At 34.4% G+C, this 27567-nt stretch overlaps 1 protein-coding gene across 1 annotated transcript; it reads right to left on the reverse strand.

Moving 5' to 3' along the window:
- LOC106616682 (uncharacterized) lies at window positions 1–26879 on the reverse strand (the record flags this gene model as incomplete). The annotated part of the gene is made up of 6 exons (XM_014233487.3): window positions 1–2401; window positions 5035–5140; window positions 5205–5381; window positions 15169–15276; window positions 19455–19633; window positions 25718–26879. Coding segments are annotated over 6 exons (1839 nt in total), but the record flags the coding sequence as incomplete, so codon positions are not given.
- Window positions 26880–27567: the final 688 nt, after the last annotated feature.

Consider the following 27567-nt stretch of genomic DNA (forward strand, 5'->3'; position numbering starts at 1 on the left):
TTGCATTTTATATTTTTTGAATATACTGGACTTAAATCATAAAATAGTATTATTCCATTGTAATCAATTAGTTAGTAGTTAGACTTAATTACTCATTGCTTAGCTACAACTTAGAAGTACATATGCATTAGATTCATTACAATAGGGATAGCAGCCGTTTCGTGTAAGTCAAATTACACATTTGTTATTCGATTTATTTAGCTTTGTTACAATTAACTGTATTCTTAAGAGTAGACTTTCTCGAAAATGAAGAATTCGGCATCAGAAATAGTGTTGCAAAAGTGCAAATAGGTATGAGTACCGCAATTGTGCGCCCTCTTGTAGATCGTTCTGTCAGCGGTAACATTTGACATCGTTTCTAGTTATATGTGTGTATGTATTTTCCTGTTATATACAGGAATTTATCAAACGTGTACTTTTTCAATAATTATTTGGCACCTTCGCGCACATTTTTTCACAATAAAATGTACACGATTATAAAAGTCTGTTGTCGGTAGCTACCATATCTTACAAACATGCAATTATAATAGAATTGTGTACTATATATATGTATGTACATACAAACATGAGCACAAGATCAGTTTCGCTTCGCTCAACTTTTATGCGAATTTTTAATTCTAAAATTATTTACAATAAAATTTCATTAATTTCTTATTTACTTATCTCTCTAGATATTTATAAAATTACCATTTAACTTACACGGTAATCCATTCGTATATGAAACATAATAACTCATGCATATACACATGTATGGAAATGTATAATACCTGCATACAGTCAAGATGCGTATCTGCGTTTCATATTCGCCACAAAACATATGATTTGATTCCCTTGATTTGTGTCAGTTTCTCGTGCAATCGATCTCTATCTTGAATTAGATACCAGAGAGATATCACATACATAGGTACTTGTATATACTATCAATATTACCTAATAGCAAGAAAAGAATAGCAAGCGGATAAATTACTTTGATGAAGTTAGATAAGAGTAAATATAAGGTCTGACTAAAAGAAATCCGTTATTATCCAAGAGATGGCTTTAGTAATCTGTATCTCGCGTTGTATACGTGCGATCGGGTTACACAAATACGCCTTATAGGGATAAAATTTCGTACTAAACAACCTTCTCAGGCAATTTTGTGATTGTCTGGCTCAGTATTGTTTGAGCGCGCGTCAAAGATGGGCACCATCAAAGAAAAAATTCGCCATATTTTATAGTTTTTCTTTGATAAAGGTAAAATTGCAAGCCAGGCGGTTGGAAATGTCAGTATGATGTATACTGTAACAACCAAACACGCGCAATTATGGATTCGCCGATTTTTGGCCAATTGTTGAAAATATCGATAAAATAATGCTAGTTATCATGTAAGCACTGTTTCGATTGCCCCAAACCTATACATTGCAAAAATACCGTTTTGAATTATTTAAATAAGGGAGCAAAAAGAATAGCTATGTATGTCTAACATACTAGTTAACGCAAAGAAATCTCTTGGACAGAATTTTCATTTGCGCATCGCTGCTGAATCGAAACAAAATCGATCCAATTTGAAAGCGGATGCTTTATGGTGATGAAAAGTGGGTCATTAATTTGTTCCAAAAAATGTATTTCTCTTTTCTATTAAAAGCTCTTTTATATATATTGTATATTAAAAAATATTTAATTTTAACATATAAAATATTTAAAAAAGTGTACTTATAAAGTAATAAAAAAAAAAAAAAAATTACAGTAAATAGGAAGAAAACAGATTTTTGACACAAAGTGAAATCAACGTCATAAAAAATTCTAAAAGAACGAAATTGGAAACCATCTGAGTCACTGGACTTCGAACATGTATTCCATTGCAGTAAAATACTTTCAAGAATTATTAAAGAGTGTACTTTAAATCCACAAAAACATGGGCAATATTATATAAAGAATATATATATATATATATATATATGTATCATTTTTAGATTAGTATACGATACGCACCTTAGCTTTATACGTAGGTATATTATACATTCACTTTTAATTATAATATACACTTTATATTGTTTTTGGACTTACAAATTATTTCTTCATTTTCCGTTTGATCATATTATTTATGATATTGCGGTTTGTTTTTAAAAACGTTTAACAAATTTGCACCTGACATGGGTGACACTGTCCATATTCTACCTACAAACATTAGTAACTCATCCCTTGACGGCATTCCTTTAAAATACAAATATTGAATAACCCAGAGACCCAGGATGTAGATATACTTCTCATAGCTCGATATTTGTATTTTAAAAGAAGTCGTCAAAAGTCTTCGATTATGTTTGATATTGCAGCATCGGCGCCGATAAGTTAGGATGGTGCGAACTGTTCATGCGTAAGGCTGATAAGCTTTTGTTGTACCATTCATCCTCCGGTGACATACCTTGAAATATAAAAAGTTATTTAAGTACAAGTTAGTAAAATATTTATTAATTTTATTAAACAATCTTCACTTCAATACTATGCTGAACTTGCGGTCATGACAGGGAACGACACGATCAATTGATATTAAAGAACACGTACATAATAACAGAAGGATATGGTTATTACATCAACATTCGAGTGTAGAAAATCAGTGATACACGTGTCATCGATCTGGATAAGATGAAGATTCTAGCAAGGCAATAGAATCTAAGATACCATTCTACTATCCCTTTATACACGGAAATAAAATAATTAAGAAGGGATGATATTTACGTTTCGAATTTATCATAACTATTTATAAACTTAATTTCGGAAATTGAAGCCATGTCAGGAGTGGCTAAATAATGTTTTACTATCAAGCGAATTTCCTCTTAGAAAGTCGAGTTAACCACAGATCACTACTTATACGCCACAATCTTTACAAACAAACTTTCATCTTCACAGTCAAAATATTGCTTTCGAAACTAAGTTTAATTGAGATTTCGATTATAACTATCATTTTGGCTTTGAGTTTTATTGTACGGATGTTTATGATCTTCAGTTTATGAAGTTATACTATGTTATCAGTTTGTATGGACCTCTAAAGCATGGTCCGATCTGAACAATTTCTTCGGAGATTGTATCGTTGCCTTGCACAATAATCCATAATAGGACCATATAAGGACTTGGTTCCGATAGTTCAGTTTGTATGTAGCTATATGCTATAGTGATCCAATATCGACGGTTCCAACAAATGAACAGTTTCTTGAAAAGAAAAGGACGTGGTGGATATCTAAAAAAACTGACAGACTAGTTCGCGTATATAAAGACAGACGGAATAACTCGACTCAACTCGTCATGCTAATCATTTATATATAATATTATTATACATTCAAAATTTCACTAATCGAAAAATCCGAAGTATCTTAACGTACTCTGTTGTTGTGGAGCAAAAAATCATAGAATTCATTGCCAGCATTGTCGTCTTAATATGATAAACCAATATGTGAACCTTATTCTATTAAAATTGTCCTTTCCAAAATTTGCTTCATATTGAATTTAAGATCAATTCAAGAGCTGCAACGTAACTCTGTTATTGATTAAAAAGCTTAGTTCTATCTAATTCAAAGTATGAATCTGTCGACTAATTATTTACTAACAAGTAAGGGTGTGAGTACATAGAACTCCAAGTGCAATAAGATTGTGTTTTTAACAAGGTGTTAAATGAGGTTATTATACTTCCTAGTATTTGAAAAATCCTTTGTACTAATTTGTTTTTAAGCCATACCGTTAAATTAATAAAACCCTCTCTCCATAACTAGATTTGTTAATGTAATTTTCTAATACTCTCTTTGGAGTTTGTTGAAACTCTAAAACCCTCTAACATTAAAAACTATCCCACCACTAAAACAAGTTAGTCTAGAGCAGGGATATCGCAGGCTTGACTATTCTAGACTAGTTATTCTCTTACTCTATATGTAGATCATTATGATTTCTCGTTTTATCGGAACATCGAACTAAAGAAATCAAACTGACGAGGAGAAGGGAAGCGGACAAATTATGTACTGATGTGGAATCTGGCAGTACAACTTTAATTCAGGAAAACCATAATATTAATTTATTATGCAAATTTCAAAACATAAAAAGACTTTAAAACCGTTGACATTGTTAAATTTGCAAAATTGTGAAATCAAAATCAAAATAGTACGGGAAAATTTGAGTATTTATCGCTCCACATTTAACAGTATATCCAAATACTTGCACCAAAGAACAGTAACTGGTTATTTACGCTATCCGTATTTTATCTGTGTTTTCGGATAATTTATATCAATGTTCCGATAGTTCCAGTGCAATATGTAGACTAATACTTATAGTTTTATCAAATTAATCGATTCAATGCGCTCAAATTTGAAAAGTCCCTAATCAGACATGTATGGTATGTATGTAGGTTCACATATATTATATTATATAATGCAATAATTTGAGTATATCGCCTAACTCTTATATTCCAAACGAAATAATTAAATTTAATGAAGTAAGCAATTGCTTCATTTCCCATTATTTAGGTGCCAAAACGCCAAATATTTGATTTTGTATAAGGTTTTCGTCATCTTTCTATGGATGTTGTCTTGCGTGTACGAGTACTTTGAAGACGCTTTCGGTGCTTTGCCAAGGAGGAACTTCAATTTAAGAAACGGAAATGTGACCAATGCGAGTGAGACTTTTTTGCATGATGAATTGTAGAAAATAAATGCATAATTTCCTGCTTGAATATATGTTTGTATGTGTGGATATATGTTTATGTATGATTCTTTGAACGTAAGAAGTTTTCAAGCAGAATATCTTATAAACTTCGTATGTGCCTGTGTACTGAAGCATATACATATGTATGCCAAATGAATGTATGTGCATATGTAGAAATATACATGTGAATATATACTGCCATATTGGTAAAAAATATATAATTGTTTAAAATATCTAGCGTACATAGCATTAATTAACCTCCAAATTAAGACTCACTATTAATTCCAATTTAATTCTACAAGGTTGCATAGGCTTAGGTTATATACAAACTCTTTTGCACACAATAAGTACACAGACATTTTAACATACCCATTGAATCTTGCCGTACCCCCACGGAACCCATATTGCTGCCATGCGTCATTGTGAAAGGTTGTGTCATACCGGGATAAGAGGAAGCGCCCATTTGAAATAAGTCCTAGAAAAAGGGAGAGTAAATATTTTGCTACGAAAATTGCCAACATTTTTTTATTAAAGCATACCTGTGGATATCGATTTATCGAATTATGATGTGGATAGGGTTGGTATCCACGTGATACACCATATCCTTGAATATTCCTCATCATGCCATTGCAAGAAGGGATCACAGATGGAGCTAAAGCTTTCTGCAGCTGCTTTTCCTGTTTTCGATATTTTGCGCGTCGATTTTGAAACCAAACCTTCGAATAAAAAATTAAATTTTTTAATTTATGGCTAAAAAGCAGTTATTTATCAAAAATTAAAAATTATATAAGATTTCAATCGCAATAAAATGTATGCTGGTTCATAAAATTATCAAGAACCATTAGAATCCCATCGTTCCAATTATGTCAGATTGTTGATAAGAAAATCGAAATCCTTTACTGCAGAGTGAGAATTGAATGGATTGGTTTGCTGAGACACAGTTGACGAATTTCTTAGTAATTTAAAACACTTGAATTTTCTGATAGAAATTATTGCACAAATTTCCGTTGCACATATCAAGAAATCTCCCGTTAATCCAGCGGCCCGCCAAAATGTCAAATCTCAATCCAATTGAGGATCTCTGCAATATTCCATACATACTTTCTGTCAAAATTCACGTTTATGAAGGACAACATGAAGCGGCTTAAAGAACCTACAGTGAAAGCTTAATTCAAAAATGGTATTCTAGTAGTGACCTCTGAATGTCTGTTTGATTTTTAATAGATAGCATTTAAGGATTATATAAAGAAACAAGCTTGAAATTTGACCGCTATTAGTTGTTTTAAGCCCGGCCCACTGTATTCGTAAATGTTGAGTTATGATTTCACAGGTCTTGGGATTGAACATCGAAAAGGAGGAGATCACGTGAGTTAGCTGCGCTATTCAATTATCTAATGTTTTATGTGACTTTGTAGCTTTGTAGGTCAATGAAACCAAAAATTTAGTTCAAACCGTGAAATTAAATTTGTGTTAATTTAATTTTAAATACATCCGCCGAACGAACGTTCAATTCGTATAATTATAATCAAGGTGAATTATATGGGTATTCCTCAGATTTGGTTTTTTAGATAAATATTTCAGCTAGAACGCTTTAAAGTCAGTTGGCAAATGATAGTGAATTAAATATGGGGAGAAACGTAGAGAGAAGAAAGTGGAAAAATAATATGAAAATTGTATTTTCCTATACAAATGTATGTATGTATGGGAGTGTTTGCTGTTTGTACATAGTTATGTATTACATTGAGTGTATATTTGTCTTAATACAAATACGCAAGTGTGTATGTGTGTGGGTGTGTGTTCGCCATCAAATGGATCCTTAATTGAGTTACTCCGCCCACCATTCGTTCAGTTACAAACACATTTTCATCTACGCAAAAGCAAGCAAGAAAACAAGCAACCAACCAACGAACCCACTTGACTACTAGCCCGCCGGCCAACGAACCACCTGCAACCACCTACACACTCATTCATGCACAGGCGCATAACCATTGTCACCATCACCATCATCAACATCAGCATCGCCATCGACGCCACCACCATCATCTTTTTCCCAACATTGCAAAGTTAAATCCGCCATTCCTGAAAGCAAAAAGCAGCCAAGCGAACACAAATATACCCTTAGTACACAGACGAACAGACAACTATTAAATGAATGGTATGGATCCCAATTTCAACCCAAGGGGGATGAGGCAAATCGGCAGCAGTAAATGTTGAAATGAATTTCGAGCAAACTTACTTACAAACATCTTAAATATGTACAGGATTGCCCTGCAGATAGTCGATCCCTCTCAAGCATAATGTAAAGCCAAAATATTTTCAAATTATGTCTTTAAAATCATCAGTGTTATTTAGGTATTTTTTAAGTTCTCTTTTAAATCGCAATAATTTTCTATATAAAATATGAAAACTGTATGAAAACAATGAACTTTTGTGTACATTTTGAGATTAACTATTTATTGAATTATCAACAGAACAGTTAATAACTGTTTCTTTTATCCAAAAGACTTTTCGATAAGCTTAGCAGTGAATAATTTTGTAAATGAAGTCACTAACTTGTAAAAACGTAGAGAGATGAAGTAGCCGGAGGCCATAACTAAAGTCACTAGGTGTAGTATTGACCCGATTTTATCTATTTTTGGCATTAGAATATCAAAAATAATTCTGTGTACCAAATTTATTTGGAATTGGCAATTAAGTCTGGAGATATGTAATGTAGGCGGTGCCACAATCATTGTCCAATTTGGCACCTGCTTATAGGAGCCCTTTTGTTCCATCCTGGATTTAAATTTTAAAGTCTCTGACGCATTTAGTTATTAATTTATCGCACTTTTAGTAGTTTTTAACAAAACCGTTATATGGAGAGTGGGCGTGTTTATCATCCCATTTCACCTTTTTTTACGCTGTCGCAAGAGGTGTCGAAAAGAGTTGTCCTGTGCAAATTTGATATAGCTTGAATGGCGAGACAACTGGGAATCATTTGCTTGGGAGTGCTTTGTGCGCGAACAACTTTTGTTGGATTCGGCTCATCTGGAAACACGCATACAGTCTACTGCTATTTACTTTCAGGCTCATACACGTAAATCCATGAGTCATCACCTATCACAATGTCATAGACGTGTTTCGAAGCACCGATTTTTTTAACACTTCTATCGACCAATCGACAAGAGCCTTTTTTTGAGCGATGCACAAATTGTGTGGGATCCAACATGAACAAATTTTTTTACAGGCAAATGCTCATGCAATGTTGAATATATGCTGGTGCTCTAATGCCTATAGTTGTCTTAATCTCACGGTAGGCCACATGACGATGTTGAAATATCAATTTGCACACAGCCTCAATAGTTTCCGGAACAATAGCTGATTTTGGACGACTATCACGAAATTCATCTTGGAGTGATCTACGACTTCGATTGAATTCACCATACCATCGCCAAAAATGAATTAAGTTCATCGATGCACTGTTGCTGAGTTAATTCACGTCGAAAGTTGTAAAAAAAAGTCGATTTATTCCATTTTTTGGCCAAGATGAATATTTTAAATTACTGTATACAACACAAATATATATACAAAATAAATATGTCAAAATGTTCTGAGTATGTATAACCTCAAAGATGTCAAACTTAATGATAAAGTTGTGAGTTGCCAGATTGTAACACTAGGGAAAATATAAAAAGCAACCTACGTATCTGATAGCAGAAGCTTACAATTTTTTACATATGTATGGTATATGTTATATGATATAGTGTGAGATTTAGCTTAGCTGTCGTAAATATATTTAAATCTAGCTAATTTATTATCATAAATGGAAACACATTATATCGTTTTAGAAGCGGGTAGTGTAGGATTACGGATTCGTAAAAAAATGTCTATGGATGACATGTTCCCGAGCATATGCTCATAAAAATATATATATTCTTACATACAATTGTCCAATCTATATGTTGAATTTATTTACATACCCAAACCGTGAACAAATCATATGATAATAAATACAAATATACATTATTTTCATGGCTTACGCCGCATCTCCACAGGCAATAAACATTTATGTCATTCCTGTCAAATACGTTGTCATTGAGGTTGGCAATGATTTTGTGTGGGCATTTTACTATCATGAAATAATCATTCTCGAAATGGCAACGGCTAGGTACATATGTTCGAGTTGATATAGCGAATGTATGAGAGCTCGAGTATGTTTGAGCTCTAACGGTTCTCTTCAACCGTTAAAAATTTTATGAGGATGACTAAAAATTTTGTGGAACAAGTAGAAATCTATTTTTTTCGACTAATGTATTTGTTGAAAAAATAAGATTTCATATTTTAAGACTGAAATAATTTTTGCATAATGTTTGTTTACGAATTCATTAATTAAATATGAGCATTAATATATACATATGCAAACAATTATCATTAAAATATTAACCATACATATGTATAAATGTAATTACTATTTTCCATGTTTTATTAAAATTTATGTTTTGAATATTATTTTGGTAAGTTTCAGTTTACGCAACAAAACATAAAACATTAGGTACTGGTATTTCATATTTCCTGTCATCATGCGACCGAGACTATGCATGTATGTACATGTTGCCGCTTCAAATTTTTTGTATTGTAGAAATGAAAACAACTCTGTCAAACCACCAAAATGAGAGTTCATTGCTAGCAATGGATGTCAAGATGTATAGCAATGTGCAGTCTCCATTAGCAATATTGCTAGAAATACAGATTTATAGAAGTTATATATTGCCTGTCGAGATGCCTCGTTATAGAATTGTGTATATAAAACGCGCCTAGGATATATTTTCTTGTTTCAAGTCCGCTAAACACCCGCTGCTGCAAAACACGAACATACACAGCTCTGGAGTTGTATTGCTTCAATTTATTTCGCCATCTCCTTGTCATCAAGGCACCAGCAATACGACAAATACACACATAATACTAAGCTACCCCATTTTGTTATAAATTATTTTCTTCCAAAGCTTCCATCAACTTGCATACATACATAAATACATACATACTCGTATGTATATATGTTCATATTTCACAAATTCCAACTTCAAAAAAAAAAAGAAGAAATAAATAAAGGAAATAAAAAACATCTACGAAACAAAAGTAATATCGTCCTTCCATTTTGCTTGGCTTTCATCTTAAGACATTTCTACGTCTCCGCCATTAAAATTGCTATTGCTATCACCGTATTTGATGCTGCTACCTCCATTAATATCGTGTATGCATGTATGAACGAGTTTATATGTATCGCAATGGATGGCGTCGTCAACTTGAGCTGCAGGATTTGCTCCCTTCTTTTTACGAACTGCGCCACGTTTCGATATTTATCATTTTTTTCTGTTTGCTTTAATTTTACATTCGCCCTGCCTTCATATTATTTTCAATTTCAATTTAACATTTCTCTATATTTTTTATTCAAGCCTTGTTTATTTTGTATTTGGCTGTGTGATAAAATTTCAAAGTAATATAACCGCATAGGAAGATGAAAATGTAAGAGAATTGGGTGAGGAAGAATTCCAGGATTAATACTGGTCATTATGATTAGTAGGGGTTTTACATATTTAAGTTTGAGTATGAATTTAAATACTTACACAATATCAGTTTATATGATATTTTCTAATAATGTATTTTGTTATTACGTAATATATAAGTATATAATAATTAATATTCCATATTGGTATTTATTTTCTGTTTTATTTACATTTTCATTTCATAAATAAATGCTATATACATATCTATATGGATGAAAAATATCAAACTTTACGCACCGATAAAGGATCCGATTTCAGTATGACGAGACGAATTGATTACTCGATGTCGAAACATATGAGATGCCTTTTTGGTTTTCTTAGTAGGTTAGTATGAAAATGTGGAAAATGGGGCTATTGGGCACTCCCAAAAAGGAGTGGGATTAAATAAAAATGCATAAAGCGCTATAACTCTGTAATCGATAAAGTAACAAGCTCAAATTGGTCAAAAGTTTCCGGTACGCTAAGCCCAACAGATTGAATGTACAAGTTATGTGAATCAAACCCAACCTACAGTGGGAACATGGGTGAAATTTAAGTTAATAGGTGCGGCTCCTGTCTCGCATATAACAAATATGAAATGTGATATGTGGATGTGTGTACATATAAGAAACAAAATCAGTAAATGTAATCACGGAACCGCCATACGCGGTGCATATAAAACCTTCTAATACTTTATATTCGAAATTTATTCCTTAAAAGGTTAGGCCTGCTAATTACATTTATAGTAAATGAGTCCGTCTGCGATAACTTGAGTATAAATACTTGGTTCCAAAAGAAGGTTGGTATTGCAGCTAGGCGGAAACGGTCCATTGCCACACCCACAATGTAGACCGATTTCATTTACATTTAGTCCTAAGCCACATTATACTTAAGGAATCCTTTTAATTTCATTAAAATATCACACATTTTGGCCAACTTAAATATATACATATTCCCAAGAAATTTTATGAATACTGAATAACATATTCGACATAAAGTCTGTTGGAATAAGGAAAACGATTATAAGAAGTATACAAGTATATGAGCTTCGGTAATTCGTTGGCCGATTTCACATTATCAATTATACGTTAAGTTAATTTTTCTAATATAGCTTACATATTATTGTAATAGATATCAACGAGGAATGTTCAAAAATATTGGGAACTTTAAAGTTAAAATTTTACAGGTTTGGAGAGTCCAATCGTCAAAAAAATTTTTTATTATATTGATAAACATGCCCCTGAATTACGATGTTTACTTTGTCTGTAGCCGCCGCTGAGGTTAGAGGTGTTTTTATGAGCTTGGCGATTCGCCATGTCACCGTGTGTCTTTTTTCTATTGTATTTCCAAAAATAAAGAGAACCTTAAAGGGCTGTCATTTTACAAGATAGACTCATTTAATTTCTATAAGATATCTCACATATTGACTGATATATACGATATAAAGTTAACCGTGAAGTTAAGGTCGATTTTCGACTATTTTTGAAAGTGAGATGATGGCTTACCTTCGAGGCAGTATTTATGCAATGTATTATTCCAATAACTTTGTTGGTGCTTGACTTATATTCTATGAAGTCAAAAATCATATGGAATTTAAAGATATATAAGATAAAATCGTGGTTGCTACCCGATTTTATATTTTTTCGCAGTGTAATATGAAAATTTGATTGAAATTGGTTAAGTAGTTCCTGATACACATATAAAAGTTCACCTAAAGGAAGGTGGTGCCATGTCCACTGTGTAATTTTGATACCGGTTCCTATGAAGCCGTACCATCTCAAGTGTAAAATTTAATCTTTCTGACATATTTATTTACTGAACTACTGCACTTTTAATACAAGTAGTTTTTAACACAACCGATATATGGGCAGTACACTGATTTCACCCATTTTCACAGTGTATAAAAAGATGCTATGAATACATCTTCTCAGAAAGTTTGGTCGAAATGACTTTAGTGGTTTGTGAGAGGACAGGGCTACACACATGTAAAAAAAATATATTTCTCAAATTTCCCTCTTACTATGATTCCCTATACCAAATAACAGTTATGTATCTTAATTTGAAGCTTAGTTATACGTGGGGGTTCTGTGGTTATATTTACTGATTTTGTATCTTATAAGTATATTAAATTAAGCCATATGAGTTTAATATGATCCAATCACCTTAAAAAGTTTTGCCACTTTTGAAAGTATTTTCTATTCCTTGCAAAGGACGAGAGTATAAAATGTCGGATACATCCGAACTTAGCCATTCCTTACTTGTTTATAAACAAATTACTGCTAATTTTTTTGATTTGGTTTTGGTTTGCTAAAAATGAACGCTGTCGTCCGTCGAGGTTCTCTTGACAAATGTGAATCTGAATATTGGCTCAATAGCCCCTATCAAAATGTCAATACATAAATATTATATAAAATAGATAGAAATATTATATATTTTCCCTTACTACCAGAACAAGGGACTTTAATTCATTTTTGTAGATATTCAGCAAAATATCTTAGGATCTAGCCTTGAGTGCTTCGAGCTAGTGCCTGAAAAGCATGCAATGGTTGCATAATTTTCCGTAAAAAATGTTGTTAGTTGTGAAAGCAGCGGCATCTAAAAATATTCAAAAAGGTAAAAAGGTGAATAGAAATCTAATATCGAGCAGTGCAGGAAAACCTTAATTGTTATTTATATATTTTATTTTAGAATTTCATTACCATTAAAAGTTATGAGCACCTTGCGTCCGATGCTCATTAGTCAGTAGAAATTTACGAGTGAATATATACTTTTTTTTTGGTTGTTGCGTGAATTTCATTCAACATTCCAAAATTAAATGGTTACGATTTCTAAGCTTTTCCAAACAACCAATGTAAGCCGAACCATTTTTAAACCTTTCGAAAAATACAGCGACCTTAAACATGTATAATATTAATCGTGATCAGCCCAGCCCCAATCTCAGTTACGGGTCCGTAGATGGGACTTTTTCCAAAAATTGAATAGTTTGAGAACATATGTATGGTGGATTAAGTAAAATATTAAAATAAATAAATACTGCAAATGGTCTTCATTCTCATACATTTGTATGTATATCAATAAAATACCATATGGAATTAGTTAATATAAAAAATCATAATAGTATAATAAACATAAAATAACACATGTGAACCTGTTGGCTGCCCACAACACCTCTCCATACTGCGTTTACCAAATTTACTATTCAGAAAGATGGAAGTTTTGTCCTCTAAGTGTTGTCCTTTACTCATAAAATTATGTACTATTCCCGTTGATGTAAGGTGAACGCTCATTTAATTAATTTAGTTTCGATATTCGTAAAACAGATTTTTGGATTAATTAGTTTTTGACAAATTGCTCAACCGAATACATCTACCAAAAAAGATATTTAACCAACAAATGCCAAATATAACATACTTTAAGCGTTGAATTAATTGCACTGATGATTTTGTTAATGACACTTTTTTGGTAATGACGCATTTCCTCAAAACTATTTTTGTCTTTCTTATCCAATTCCCACGACTTTTGTTCTGTGATTGTTAAGCTTTTATTGTGTAACTTTTTTGTAACTAAATATAATTCAAGCTAAATTCAAAAAAGAGCCTGCGATAGAAAAGTCTATGTCCCGGGGGCCATTATAGTTATCAATGGCCATGATTGAAAACAAGACATTACACAGAACATACAAGTACATACATGTAATTCATTGAACATACGACACTTAATCGCAGTAGGCTTTAGAAAAACTGGTATTCGTTTAAAGTATGTCGGACGTACATCTATGCCATTTGAATGTTTGGGTTCAAATTCTTGCTTTATTATTTTAAATATTCATTCACTTAGTATTTATCGTTCATTCGTTAATATTTCATAAGTGTTATAATATATATGTTCGTACGTACTAAGTTCATTTCCCTTTCTAAATTAATACAGCTATAAATTATTGTATGTATTTTATATCAAATATATGTAAAAAAAATATACACATTTATATGTAATATGTATTTGCAACTGCATATGGGTAATCGCAGATAAAATGTGTGATAGGCTTTTAAAAGCGCATTATCAAATCATCAAATGACAAATGTGATGCGATGTCATCAGCTTTCAACTCTTACCACACAGCGCCACCAACAACACTAAACACTCTAAAGATTTGAACCATTAACCACCGTCTTATTAGCGAGCGTAAACCATATTTTTTGCAAATGTTCAAATATTCTCGGATGAGGCATGTGCTACTACAAATTGAGCAGCAACCCCAGCAATTTGACAAACGATGTCCGCCTTCCCGCCTGCCCTTGGCCAGTCGTTTCCCGCCTGCTATTTGAGTCTCCGCTGAAGCGCTTTTAAGTCTACATCTGGCCTAAAATATTCATGAACATACAAAATTCTAAATAACCAACATACTTTGAGGCGTACCAGCGACAAGTGTTACAGTGACATGAACAAGGGTGCTTCACCAACGGCACCACCCATCGACTTTACTTGACGTATTTGTATTTCGTACTAGCGAGGGTTGGCGTCATTATAAAACTATAAATTAATTATAACTGCGGGGCACAAAGGGGACTACGTGTGTAAGTCCATGATGCACCGTGTATATGCATATGCAAGTAAATATAGATGTCCTCGTATGTACGCATGTAAGCGGGTTTTGATAGCCTTCTAAGCCGATGAATCGGATGTCAACAGTTTGAATTGTTTTGTATTGAAATAAAATAATGAGTGCACTTTACAGCGACACTGCGGCCAAATGCTACACGCGTTGCAAGCATTGAATCGGAATAATCACCGACTAATCGCTAATCATGATTAGCATGGACAGCGAAGTGATACATACGTGTATATTCGAGTACAAAGAGATATCTGATCGGGTGACAATGGAGTTTGTGTTTTTAGCATGTTTTTTTATGATTAGTTGCGCAATTGTGGTGAGTACAATTGTTTATTGAGCGACCAACATCTCAACTGTGGGATAACTTACTTGTATTCGTGCCTCATTCAGCTTTGTCGTTCGTGCCAATTCCTCTCTACAGTAAATGTCCGGGTAATGTGATTTCGCAAATGCTGCCTCCAGCTCGGCCAGTTGCTCCTAAAATAAATAACACAAAAATTTGTATATTTTATACTCTTTTCTAGTTTGTAACCTCACTTAATTTATTACATCTAATAAGAAGAATGTATTAAAAGAATAGATAATTGTTTTCAAAAATATATTTATAACTTAACTTAATTTACAAACATTTTTTACATCGCACACAATAAGAGTTAAGCTGTGGTGTAGCCGAACCTTATACACATTCGCAAATTGTTAGTATTAAAGTTGTGAAATATTTCCATGTGTCTGTAAAACTTTATTATAAACAATGTTGCGTATAAGTTAGAAATTATCCATCAATTGCTTGTAACACCTAAAACTATTCGAGATAGATAAAGAGCCCGTCTGGGCAAGCGATAACTTAAGTAAAAAGCTTTGATACGTTATTTGTATACGTTTTCCTGGCCATTATAAGAATTGCGATAACTCACTAAATAAATACTTTAGAAGAATCGACTGATTTTCACCAAATCTGCTCATAAATTATATTGACATCCTTATATTACAGTGTGAAAATGAACGAAATCGGCTTTCATCCACTCCAACATCCCGTATTTCAAAACTTTTAATTCCTTCTAATTCTTTCATTTTACAGTATATTTATATATCAAGCACTAACGAAGATATCAGAAAACAAGTAAGGAAGTTCTAAGTTCGGGTGTAACCGAACATTTTATACTCGTGCAACTTGCAAGGATCAATGCCCAGGTGTTGGCAAAAATTTATATTGAAGGAATTATTGATCCGATTCAACCCATTTTTGACACAAATCATATTATTATCGAGGGTTTCATTTACTTATTTTATTATATGAATTTCAATTATATATCTTACACATTGACCGATATTTTCAGTAAAAAGTCAACTATAGGCACTATGGTCCACATATTCAGTACCTAGGGGCTTGAACAGTATTGATTCGATTAAGAAAATTTTTGGTCACAAGGTGGCATACTTTACTTGGTACAATCATTGTTGCGTGATTTGCATAGTGGAAAGTGAAAAATTCAGATGAAATTTAAAAAGGTGTTATATAGGAAATAGGCGTGATTGTAATCCGACCATTTTCACGCTATAATAGAGAAATATGAAAAGAATGTTATGTACCGAATTTGGTTGGAATGGGTTAAGCAGATTCCAAGAAATGGGTTTTCACCTAAAAGTGGTCGGTGCCACGCCCACTGACTAATTTTAAATGCGGTTCCTAGAAAATCATCTCATACCATCCCAGAGATAAAATTTAATGTATCTGGCGTGCTTAGTGCTTGATTTATCGCGCTTTTAGTAGTTTTGAACAGTACCGTCATATGGGGAGTGGGTGGAGTTGCCACCCGATTTCCCCCATCTTCACGTTGTCGATAGAGGTACCTAAAATTTTTGTTTTCAGTGAAATTTTAATTATAGCTTTAGCCGTTTGAGAGATATGCACATTAAACCTATTAAGGGGCGGAACCACGCCCACTTAAAAAAAAAAAATTTAACTACAGATGCATCTTCACAATGTGGTCCTGTATACTAAAAACAGTCATGTATCTTATTGTTGAGCTTAGTTATGGCAACTTATTTGTTTTTGACTAATGGCGTTTTGTGGGCGTGGCAGTGGTCCGATTACGCCCATCTGCAACCTACCGTCTTACTTACCAAGAAACATGTGTACCAAGTTTCATAAAGATATCTCAATTTTTACTCAAGTTACAGCTTGCACAGACGGACAGACGGATGGACGGACAGATAGTCACCCGGATATCAACTCGTCTCTTCGTCCTGATCATTTATATATACAAAACCCTATATCTAACTCGGTTAGTTTTAGGTGATACAAACAAGCGTTAGGTGAAAAGTAACATGTTGCGAGAGTATAACAAGTAAGGAGGGGCTAAGTTCGGGTGTAACCGAACATTTTATACTCTTGCAACTTGGAAGGATCAAAGTCGGCTAAATACCTTAAGGTGTTGGCAAAGCTTTATATTAAACAAGTAAGGAAGGCCTAAGCTTGGGTGTGACCGAACATTTTATACTCTTGCAAGGCAATGAGTTGAGGTTACAGTGAGTGGACGTGTTTATTTTTGCTCCGTAATTCAAACTCTATTTTATGTTAATGTCGTACGGTTGTAGTCTAAAAGTGGATCGTGCTCAGCCTAAGATTAATTGCCACAAATGCAACGAACTTTTTCATCTGCCCTGTGTCAATTTATCACAGGCTGATATCGATTTTTTTCTAATAAAGCATTTTATTGCAAAGTTTGTGCTGGAGCTCAGAGAAATTCAATTCTTTCGCCGTCTGCATCGCAAACAGCGCGCAATGTTCAACTTCACAGTACTTCTACTGTAATTTTGCACCAACATCAACACCAGTCACAAAAGGAACTAACACAACCTTTGTCGAAGAATCATTATTTTAATGAGTTAAATTTGTTGCTAAAATTTCTCGCTGCGAAAGTTACTTCACTGAGAAGTGAAAACGCGAAGGCGCTCAGTCAGAGATATGCAATATTCAAAGCAAATTATCTGACAACGGCAATGTCTCTGCATCAGTATCGAATGCTTTCTCTGCCGCTTCATCTGATGCCAACTCCACTCTCACTACTGCCACTGTTGTTGCTACGGATGTATCTCAGTCCAACGGTGCTGTTTATGCTTCTGCTGATAAAGTGAGTGTGGATTATTTCGCTCTCGCTACTTTACCTGCAGCTGCTACCAACGCTCTTAAAATTGCCAATACATATGCTGAGCCTGTTATTAGGAAGATCAACGTTCACTAGCAAGTGCCAAAAACAATCCAATTGTTGCTGCTAAGCCTGATCGCATCGAAAATGATGTTAATGCTACTCAATTTGCTGTCTTTGATAATACCGGGGGTGATTGTGTTAATCCGAACTCCTCGACTTCTATTAATGCTAATGGTACTTTGAAATCAACAGTGAGCCTTTAAGAACTCTGTTACTGAGGAAGAGATTATATCTTTCGTTGTTAAACATGCTACTGTTGATAGGCAACATCTTTTATGTTATAAACTTATTAACAAAGATACTAATATTAACCATCTTAAGTGGGTAAATTTTAAGTTAGGTGTCCCCATCTTTTTTAATCCCGTTTTTTCTTTTTTGGTTTGTTAAATGGGAAGTAGGCGGTTGTCAACCGATTTTGCCCATTTTCATAGCGTACAAAAGTAATAATTAGATAACCTCACGCATCAAGTTTGTAGTTCTTGAGATACAAATTTTCATCTAAAAGTGGGCGGTGAGTCAACACACTTTAAGTAATTTTCAACATAACCGTTATATGAGAAGTAGGGAGGAGTCTTATTTTGCCAATTTTCACAGTGTATAAAGAAATGCTAGACATACTTCTTTTCAGTAAGGCTGGCTAAGTTAGATTTAGTGGTTTGGAAGATATGTACATTTTACCATTAAGACGCGAGGTCACGCCTTCTTTTAAAAAAATGTGTATCCCACAAGTTCCTCTCACTATTGCAATTCCCTGTACCAAATGACAGGTTTATACCTTAATTTAGTGCATAGTTATGACACTATATAGGTTTTCGTTTAATGGCGTTTTGTAGGCGTGGCAGTGGCCCGTAATGATCAGCATACCAAACTTCTTATGGTGCCAAGGAAGATACATACCAAAGCGTGGCGTGGGTGGCCCGCACCGGGTATTACCTTTTTTGAGGTGACACCCACCCGGTCTCTCAAAAATAAATCGCTATCACAAAAATTTTTTATCTAACATTTATGCACCCAATTTTAACGACTTTTCGTACTCGCTTAACTGAAATCAATTTGAATTTAGAAATTGGTTGGCAAAATTAAACATTTTGAGATCGTAAATTGAAGTGTTTAAAAAAAGTTTAAGAAAAAAACTCGTTTCTTAATAAAACATTATCGTTTAGTGTTAAATCATTTTTCTTTAAGATGAACTAAAAGAATCAAAAATGAGATATACTAATTAATTTTAATAAACTTGAAACAAGATTTTCAAAATATAAAATAAACAAGACTTGATTACTTGCACCAACTGACAAAGTTGGTTGCTGCCATAATATAATATATATTTACACGCATATGTACATACATATGTATTAATATAATAGTAAACGTACGCACGAATGTTGTGTAAACTAGAGTAGTATTAAGATTAGATTTGATTCGAACAAGATTTATATAACTGACCTGTGTAAACGTCGTCCGATGTCTTCGTCTCGCTGGAGTCGGGCAGGATGCTGTGGTCGGTGTGTGGCCGGCATGTTGACTTAACGAAGATAAACCATTTCCGGACGACGTGACACCGCCGGAAACAGACGAGAGTCCTGTATTAGGTTCGGGCTTGAGCTTCTTAAATGCACCTTCCGCTGCAAAATTCAATTGAGTCCAAAGCAAAATATTTAATAAATATGTATATACACTTAATCGACATTTGTATATAAATTATATAAGTATATTGTTTGCGTATGAGGTTGAATTAACTTGAACGGAGATAACTATACCAACAGCTGTTGATTTCTTAAACACGTGACATTTATGTATAACTTGAGACAAACCAACATAACATGACATACAACCCATACACACACACATACAACCACGAATGTTCGCTCTCCTCCGCACACTCATTTTTAAGTCAATCTCTCTCATGCACTCTTATACGGTATAATCAGGCAAAGATGGCGACTTTAAGGCGGCATATAAAATACCGGGAAATTGTTATTCAAAAAACGTTTAAGCGACGTCAAGCACTGACCCTAAAATTATGAATAATTAGACTAACCAAACTGCGGCCACAACACAAGCAGAAAGTCAAGGAAGACACAAAGAAACAAGAGAGAGGGAAAAGTAAGGAAGATTTGGAGGGTTGGTGACGTTGAAAAGATCAACAACAAAAACATTCATATACAACAATAATCCCGCATGGCGAAGATGAAGTAGAAAACGTAAAATGTAAAGCACAGGTGCGTCCAACCGAGCGGCCTAACGGTCGTATGAATATGCAGCATTGGGATAATTTATGCAAATTTTATATTAATCGAGGTGAAATTTCATCAAGTTAAAACTCATCCTAAGTAATTTGCGTATTTACATGAATGTCAGTCAGTCAGCTCTTACCAAGCAAGTAAAGAGCGACAAATTCGACAATCACTTAATTTGGAGTCCATGTGAAAGACCGTCTGCGCAAAGAGTAGTAGCAGTGAAATATATTAGCGGAATTACAGAAAACTAATTTAGAAACTATGAGTAAAGGACAGGATACCTCCGTAATAAAATAAAAATAACAACCCATACTTTTCACCCCCTTGAAAATAATATGAATTTTATCAAAAAATTATGAAAATGAATGTTCGTATGGAACGGAACTTAAAATATTCTCGCAAATTCTAAGAAAAAATTTTAGATCCCTTTTTTCATTTTTAATCACTTATGCTCCATCGTAGAACTGCAAAACAATCGATGGGACTATCGATAAAATCGATATTTTTATTTTCGTCCCTCTATCGATAGTTTGTTGCGAATGTTGCGAAAATATTTATAATTAGGTAATAATTTCTAATATTCTAAAATTCCAGCTGCACCTAACCTCAGTTATTCATAAATGCAGCCGCAGTTCAGAATTTTTGACGCCACGGTTTTCCAGTATTTTAATAAGAATTAAGAACCGTGGAAAAATATAAAATGCCAAGAAACCTTCATTTTAGAGAATATAATTCATATCATAAGTATTATTGAATTTTCTGTTGTGATCGAATTTCACAATGTATATACTTGTACATACATACTCACACATACACTCAGAGGCAATAAACTGCCTACAATGCATATAAACGAATGTTTAGCCAGGCCGGATTACTAGTATTAGATAGGAGAACAGAGAGAAATTAAAGACTACAAACGCCAACAAATTACTTTTTTTAAACAAAAACAAGTGGTCATTGATGAACAAAGTAGTTTACAGAAACGTATTTTAAGTATAAATTTCTTGACCTCATATTACATTAGTAAATATATCAAAAAAGCGCCTTTTTATAACTCGTTAGCTCTCAGGGCGGTTTATATAATAACATGAGAAAATTTATATGTAACTTTATTAATGTTTTTGTGTTTTCCCTTATTGAAGAGTACAAAGCCAAGGTGTCTCGTAATTTAAACCAGTAAAAAGTAAGTAGATTTTAAAGGGTAAAACTATCGATAGCATTTTTTTAAACTATCGAAACTATCGAATGGTTCTACTATCGATAGTTTTGCAGCTCCACTCCGTTGTAACTTCTAATACCAAATACGATTTATAGCTTAAATTACTAAACATAACATAGGCGGATTTTACCATGGTCTTTCGTGCGGAAAATTTCATACATTTTTAATTAGTTATCACTTGCTTAACAAACAGACGGACAAACATCGCCTTCCTTTCGAACATTTTTAGGTTAACCTGTGCAACATGTTGCTAGAATACAAAAACGCGCCGTCTGAAACTAGAAGTTTTATAACTATTTCATTAATTTTGAGACCAAGCCTAAAGTTAAGATACCACACACATTCACACCATATACTAATTTTTATACTCTCGCAACCTGTTGCCTCAGGGCGTGGCACCGCCCACTTTTAGGTGAAAACCCATATCTTGGGATCTGCTTAATCGATTTCAACCAAATGCATTGGAAGTAAGCCCGTTTTCGCCCATTTTCGCACTATGACATAGAAACATGAAAAGAACGTTATGCACCGAATTTGGTTGAAATCGGTTGAGCAGATCTCAAGATATGGGTTTTCACCTAAAAGTGGGCTGTGCCACGCCCACTGACTAATTTTGAACGCGGTTCCTATAAAGCCAATTTATACCATCTCAAAGATAAAATTTAATGTCTCTGGCGTGTTTAGTGCTTGATTTATCGCGCTTTTAGTAGTTTTTAACAGTACCGTCATATGGGGAGTGGGTGGAGTTGCCACCCGATTTCAACTATTTTCACACCGTCAATAGAAGTGCTAAAACATTTGCTTCTAGTGAATTTTGTTATTATAGCATTAGCGGTTTAGGAGATATGCACATTAAACCTATTAGAGGCGGGACCACGCCCACTTTTTACAAAAAGTTTTAACTGCATATGCCCCTCCCTAATGTGATCCTGTGTACCAAATAACAGTCTTGTATCTTATTGCGGAGCTTAGTTATGGCAAGTTATTTGTTTTTGATTAATGGCGTTTTGTGGGCGTGGCAGTGGTCCGATTACGCCCATCTGCAATACCAACCGTCCCACGGTACCAAGAAACATGTGTACCAAGTTTCATAAAGATATCTCAATTTTTACTCAAGTTAGAGCTTGCACGGACGGACGGACGGACAGACGGACGGACGGACAGACGGACGGACGGACAAACAGTCACCCGGATTTTAACTCGTCTCTTCATCCTGATCATTTATATATACATAACCCTATATCTAACTCGATTAGTTTTAGGTGATACAAACAACCGTTAGGTGAACAAAACTATTATACTCTGTAGCAACAGGTTGTGAGAGTATAAAAATAAATGAAACTCTCGATAATAGTATGTCTTTGTGTCACGGGTTGGATCGGATCAATACTTCTTTAAATATAAAATTTTGCCAACACTTGAAGTAATTACCCGGGCTTTGATCTTTGCAAGTTACGTGAGTGTAAAATGTTTGGTTACACCCGAATTTAGAACTTCCTTACTTGTTTTAAATATAATATTTTTCTTGAGATACCTATTTGGTTCAAAGTAATCATAGTTTCATCTAATTTTACGTGGTTTTTATGAGATTTAAAATCATACATTAAATGTAAATTTGCAAAAGTGACGATTAGAACTTTGGCAAAGGAAAGACTTGTATACAAAAGCAAAATCTAACAGTAATCAAAAGGTAAAAATTAAAAAAATCAAATAAATACCCACCAGTAAATAAAAAACCGTGCCATTAAACCATAGGAAATGTAAAACTCTATATTTTAAAGGATATAGCTTCCTTTTACTACTATTTTCCTTTTACTCTACTTTTAAAGGATTTGGCGAAAAATATTACACTGGCCAGAATTGTCCAACAAATTTAACTTCTTAACAAATTTGGCTAGATAAAACTAACATAGGAAATTAAGTGCACACCTAGTGTAACAGCATATACAAATACACATGGACAAAAGTCACCGACATTCCACATTAAGAACAATTTTATAAATTCTTCTTGGAACATTTCTTCTCTAAAATTTATTCGCTGAAATTTCAAAAATTGTCCGTTTCCAAGAATATCTTCACTTCTTAGATATATATATTATAAATATTATTTATATCTATCTATATATTATATAACATAACCGGTCCTCCCTTTTCACTTATTTGGCGTATTGAATCCGATTCCCAATGCAAATTAATTTAAATAGTCATAATTGAACTGTTGAATAATTACTATCGGTGGGGTGCATAGTTATTGAAAATTAAAGAATACTTATTAAATAAACTTTTAATTGGAATGTATCTGACAAAAATTAAAAAATTTTGTTTTTTGAAATTTGCTCGAAATGTCTCGAAAAGCAAGTCTTAAAACATTTTTAATACAAATTAATGAGTACTCTGAATAAATTTTATTATTTTTTATTACTTCAAATTTAAACAGTCAACCAATAAGTTCCATTTGATATTTTAACGTGAAAATTCAAAACCCAAACTTTGCTTTGACTAATTAAATTATTTTCTTACGAAAACATCATACGATATTCGAAAATATTGTGCGAAATGTCATAAATTCGGTGCTGGAGAAAGGTGTTCGGCTCTTCACTAACATACTCCGATTTAGACCAATATTACCCGAAAATTACTTGAATTAAGTAGGCTTTTGTTTCAACATCCCACATTCAGCTCTGCTACAATAATAATATAACCTATGTATCTTGTTATTTTCTTGGATTAGTTTTGTTTTAAAATTCAATACCAGGGTCAACGAGCGAGCAATATCAGCCCCATCGACTTGGAGCCAATCTACATATATTCTCACCGAAGGAGTCACTCGATTTCTGGACGGATTGATCAAAATTATATATCCACTCTCCAAATGTGTTTGTTATTTTATATATTCAGTAATCAAACGAATAAATATTTTCACCGGAAAGTCAAACAGAAATGAGAAAAACTATGCTTAAAACTTTTGAACAAAGTTTTTAATACTTTGATATAAAAATTACGTGTCCGTTTAGTTCGGTTTAGTAAACTCCTAAACTACTGAACCCATATTAGTAAAATTTATCACACTGTGTCCAGTTTGATCCAACCTATAAGATAGAATGGTGTGAGTTTCACTCATGTTAAAAGAAAAAACAATTCCTCAACAAAAAAATTATAAACATAAACATATGTTCAAGTTTAAAAAAAAAAAATATTTACGAATTTGTCTCAAATGCCCAATGGAGAATTCGATATTTTTTCTTTTGAAAAATATTTGTATCAATTATTTTCAAAATTAAACCTCAAGTACAATTCTTTGGATTCTTGTACTGACAATAACGTTTTCGCTTTTATTCGTAAATAATATTTTCATTGTATTGAATAGTTTATTAGAATATTATACTACTACTACTACTAGTTTGTGCATACTATGTTATAGCATACATATGCCCTAAGCATATAAATTCATAAACCTAAGAAATCAAAAAAATTGGACATTTTTTCATTCTCTATAAAATTTAACAGAACAAAATAACTCTAATTTTGTATACATTTCAAATCACGGTTAAAGCAAAATGTAAAATAATAATTTTTTAAAGAACGCGCTCCAGTCGGAAGTCTAATTCCAAATGTGACATGGAATTTAAACACTTCTTTTCTATCACTTAATAAAAAAGTTGATGCGTAATATTTAGCAAAAGCAAAATAAAATTCTAAATTACTTGTATTCAAACTCGTCCTCTTCAATTGATCATCCATTTTTATATGGATGGGAGGATGTTTGTTCAGTTTTATAATCGTTTGTTTCCTTTATATAAACAAACATTGAAGTATAAAATTTCATCGGAGCAAATAGTTCAATTGTTTCTCGCATTTGAGAAGATAATTGCGGTACTTAGCTTAACAGTCACCAGAAATGCGTGATAATCTCCGACACGTGTGCACAGTTACAACAACGCACTCAGTGGCTGGCAGCCCAAACAAACAAACGCGCTGTGTTAAACATGCAAACACATACATACATTCGTGCACATACGCGCAGGAGCTATTGGCTTCTGCTCAATCCGGGGATTTAAAATAATCCACTACAAAGAGAGGGGAATGTGTGAACGCTGCGACAAGCGAACATCGAAATGTGCAACAAATTGAAAGAAAGGATTAAAGTGACCACTCGCAGGCTCTACAACTCTTTTCACATTCACACATGTCCCTTTGTCAGTCATTCATGCATTCTTCTGAGAGCAAGATCCACGCAATAAAACAATTACCGGATATCGAATGGTCAGAGAGTCGCGTTGGTGGCGTGTGCGCGGGTGTGTGATGGTGTGAAGACGTGTCCATGCCAGGTGTGGGCAAGCCAGAGTACAGTGAGCTGAAATCTTCGGGTGTACTACTGCATTTGCGTTGGTGATTAAGCGAGCCCTTGTCGATGGATGTGATTGGCGAACGGGTATCTTGCATCGATGATGTTAGACCGAGTAGGCGGTTCTCATGCGAGGAAGTAATGCCCATTAGGCGATTATCTTGAAATGACATGAATTTCGTATCTTGGGATACCCCAGCATGCTGCATATTCGCCGCATGATCATCTAATAAGCCTTGTTGCAAGCCCAACAAACCGCCAACCAAATTCGGACGCAGTTCATCCATTGAAAGTTTGCTTTGACCGCAAGTACCAGCAGTGAAATTGAGTTGCCGACTAAATATAGCCGGAAATATGTTAAACTGTTGGGAGTCCGCACTCGACTGAGGGCTCAGTCCTAGGCTGGGTGGAACGATGTGAGGTATGGAAGAAGCCGTTGAAACAGATGTGGCCACCGACGAGATCGGATGAACGTTATTACCACCCGAACCGGGTCCGCTGCCAATTACCAACGACGATACGGAATTCGAGCCGACGGCACTACTGCCACTACCAGAGGTGGCGCTGCCGTTACTGGTCGCACAACCGACGGAAGTTGGTGTATGCAACTGTTGGGTTTGTGCCTGCGCCGATTGTTGTTGATGCTGGTGTGATGACTGTTGTTGGGCGGTCGGTGCTACTGAAACTGATTGCTGCTGCTGCTGTCCTATAGGCGGTAAACCGCTATGTGATAAGCCGACGGCGTGAGCTTGGGCGGCTGCGTGCGATACGGCAGCCGTACCGGCGTGATGTGGATGCAAAAGAGAATGATGCGGTGGTAAATGGGCAGGCGGATTACTACTAGACAAATGAGGCTGATGTACGTGATGCACCTGAAGGGAATTCGAGATGGTATTGCCGACGACGCCACCACCGGACACAGGGCCGCCGGCACAACTGTGTTGTTTGAAATCCAACTTGTGGCCGGTGTAAAAGCGCGAATCAATATACGTCTTGAAAAAATCAATTATACCACTCAGCGAAAAACGGTATTGATACGAGAAAGTAGTATGCCTATGAGCAAACCTTCACAACAATACACACAAAGTTGGGAATAAGTTTAATCCTTTGAAGTAACAATAGAGTTATGGATTCACTCGCGCATAAATAAGTTTGATCAAAAAGCACAACCACAGGATAAAATATTAGCCACTTGCAGCATAGCACTGTCGACGACACTTCACGAATTCGGCGCACTTCACGAATTTTGCGGCAAAATCAATTAATTAATTTCAAAATCAATTACAATTATTAAGGTATCTGGGTAGATATCTATAAGTGTGTGTACGCATATATTAGATTTTTTTGCTGCTTTTTATTTGGTCCGCCGATTGACCGACGCGTAACCGGCACTGGCGTCTCGATGTCTATACTGAGTAGGTAAACGACTGGCGAATAGTTGAAATAATCACTAACCCCAACACAGGGAGGCACATACACATGTAGTCACTATTCCAGCTGCAAACTGTTTTTCTAGCCACAGCACCGCCAGACTACAGTACTCAGAAGACCGATTATAGTACTGGCTGGTTTAGTGTGTACCGTTACGAACCGCCTGTCGACGGGTGAACTTTATCCATCGTTTCTTTTATACGCCCGTCATGCCGAAAGAGAGAGAAAGAGCGAATGTTGGGCCCGATAAACTTTTTAATCGCGTCAATTTAATGCCAAAATCTCACCGTATATGTAGATATGTCAATGGCGCCCGACCACTAT

Source organism: Bactrocera oleae, chromosome 5, assembly GCF_042242935.1.
Source record: "Bactrocera oleae isolate idBacOlea1 chromosome 5, idBacOlea1, whole genome shotgun sequence".
In the NCBI taxonomy this organism is placed as follows: Eukaryota; Metazoa; Arthropoda; class Insecta; order Diptera; family Tephritidae; genus Bactrocera; species Bactrocera oleae.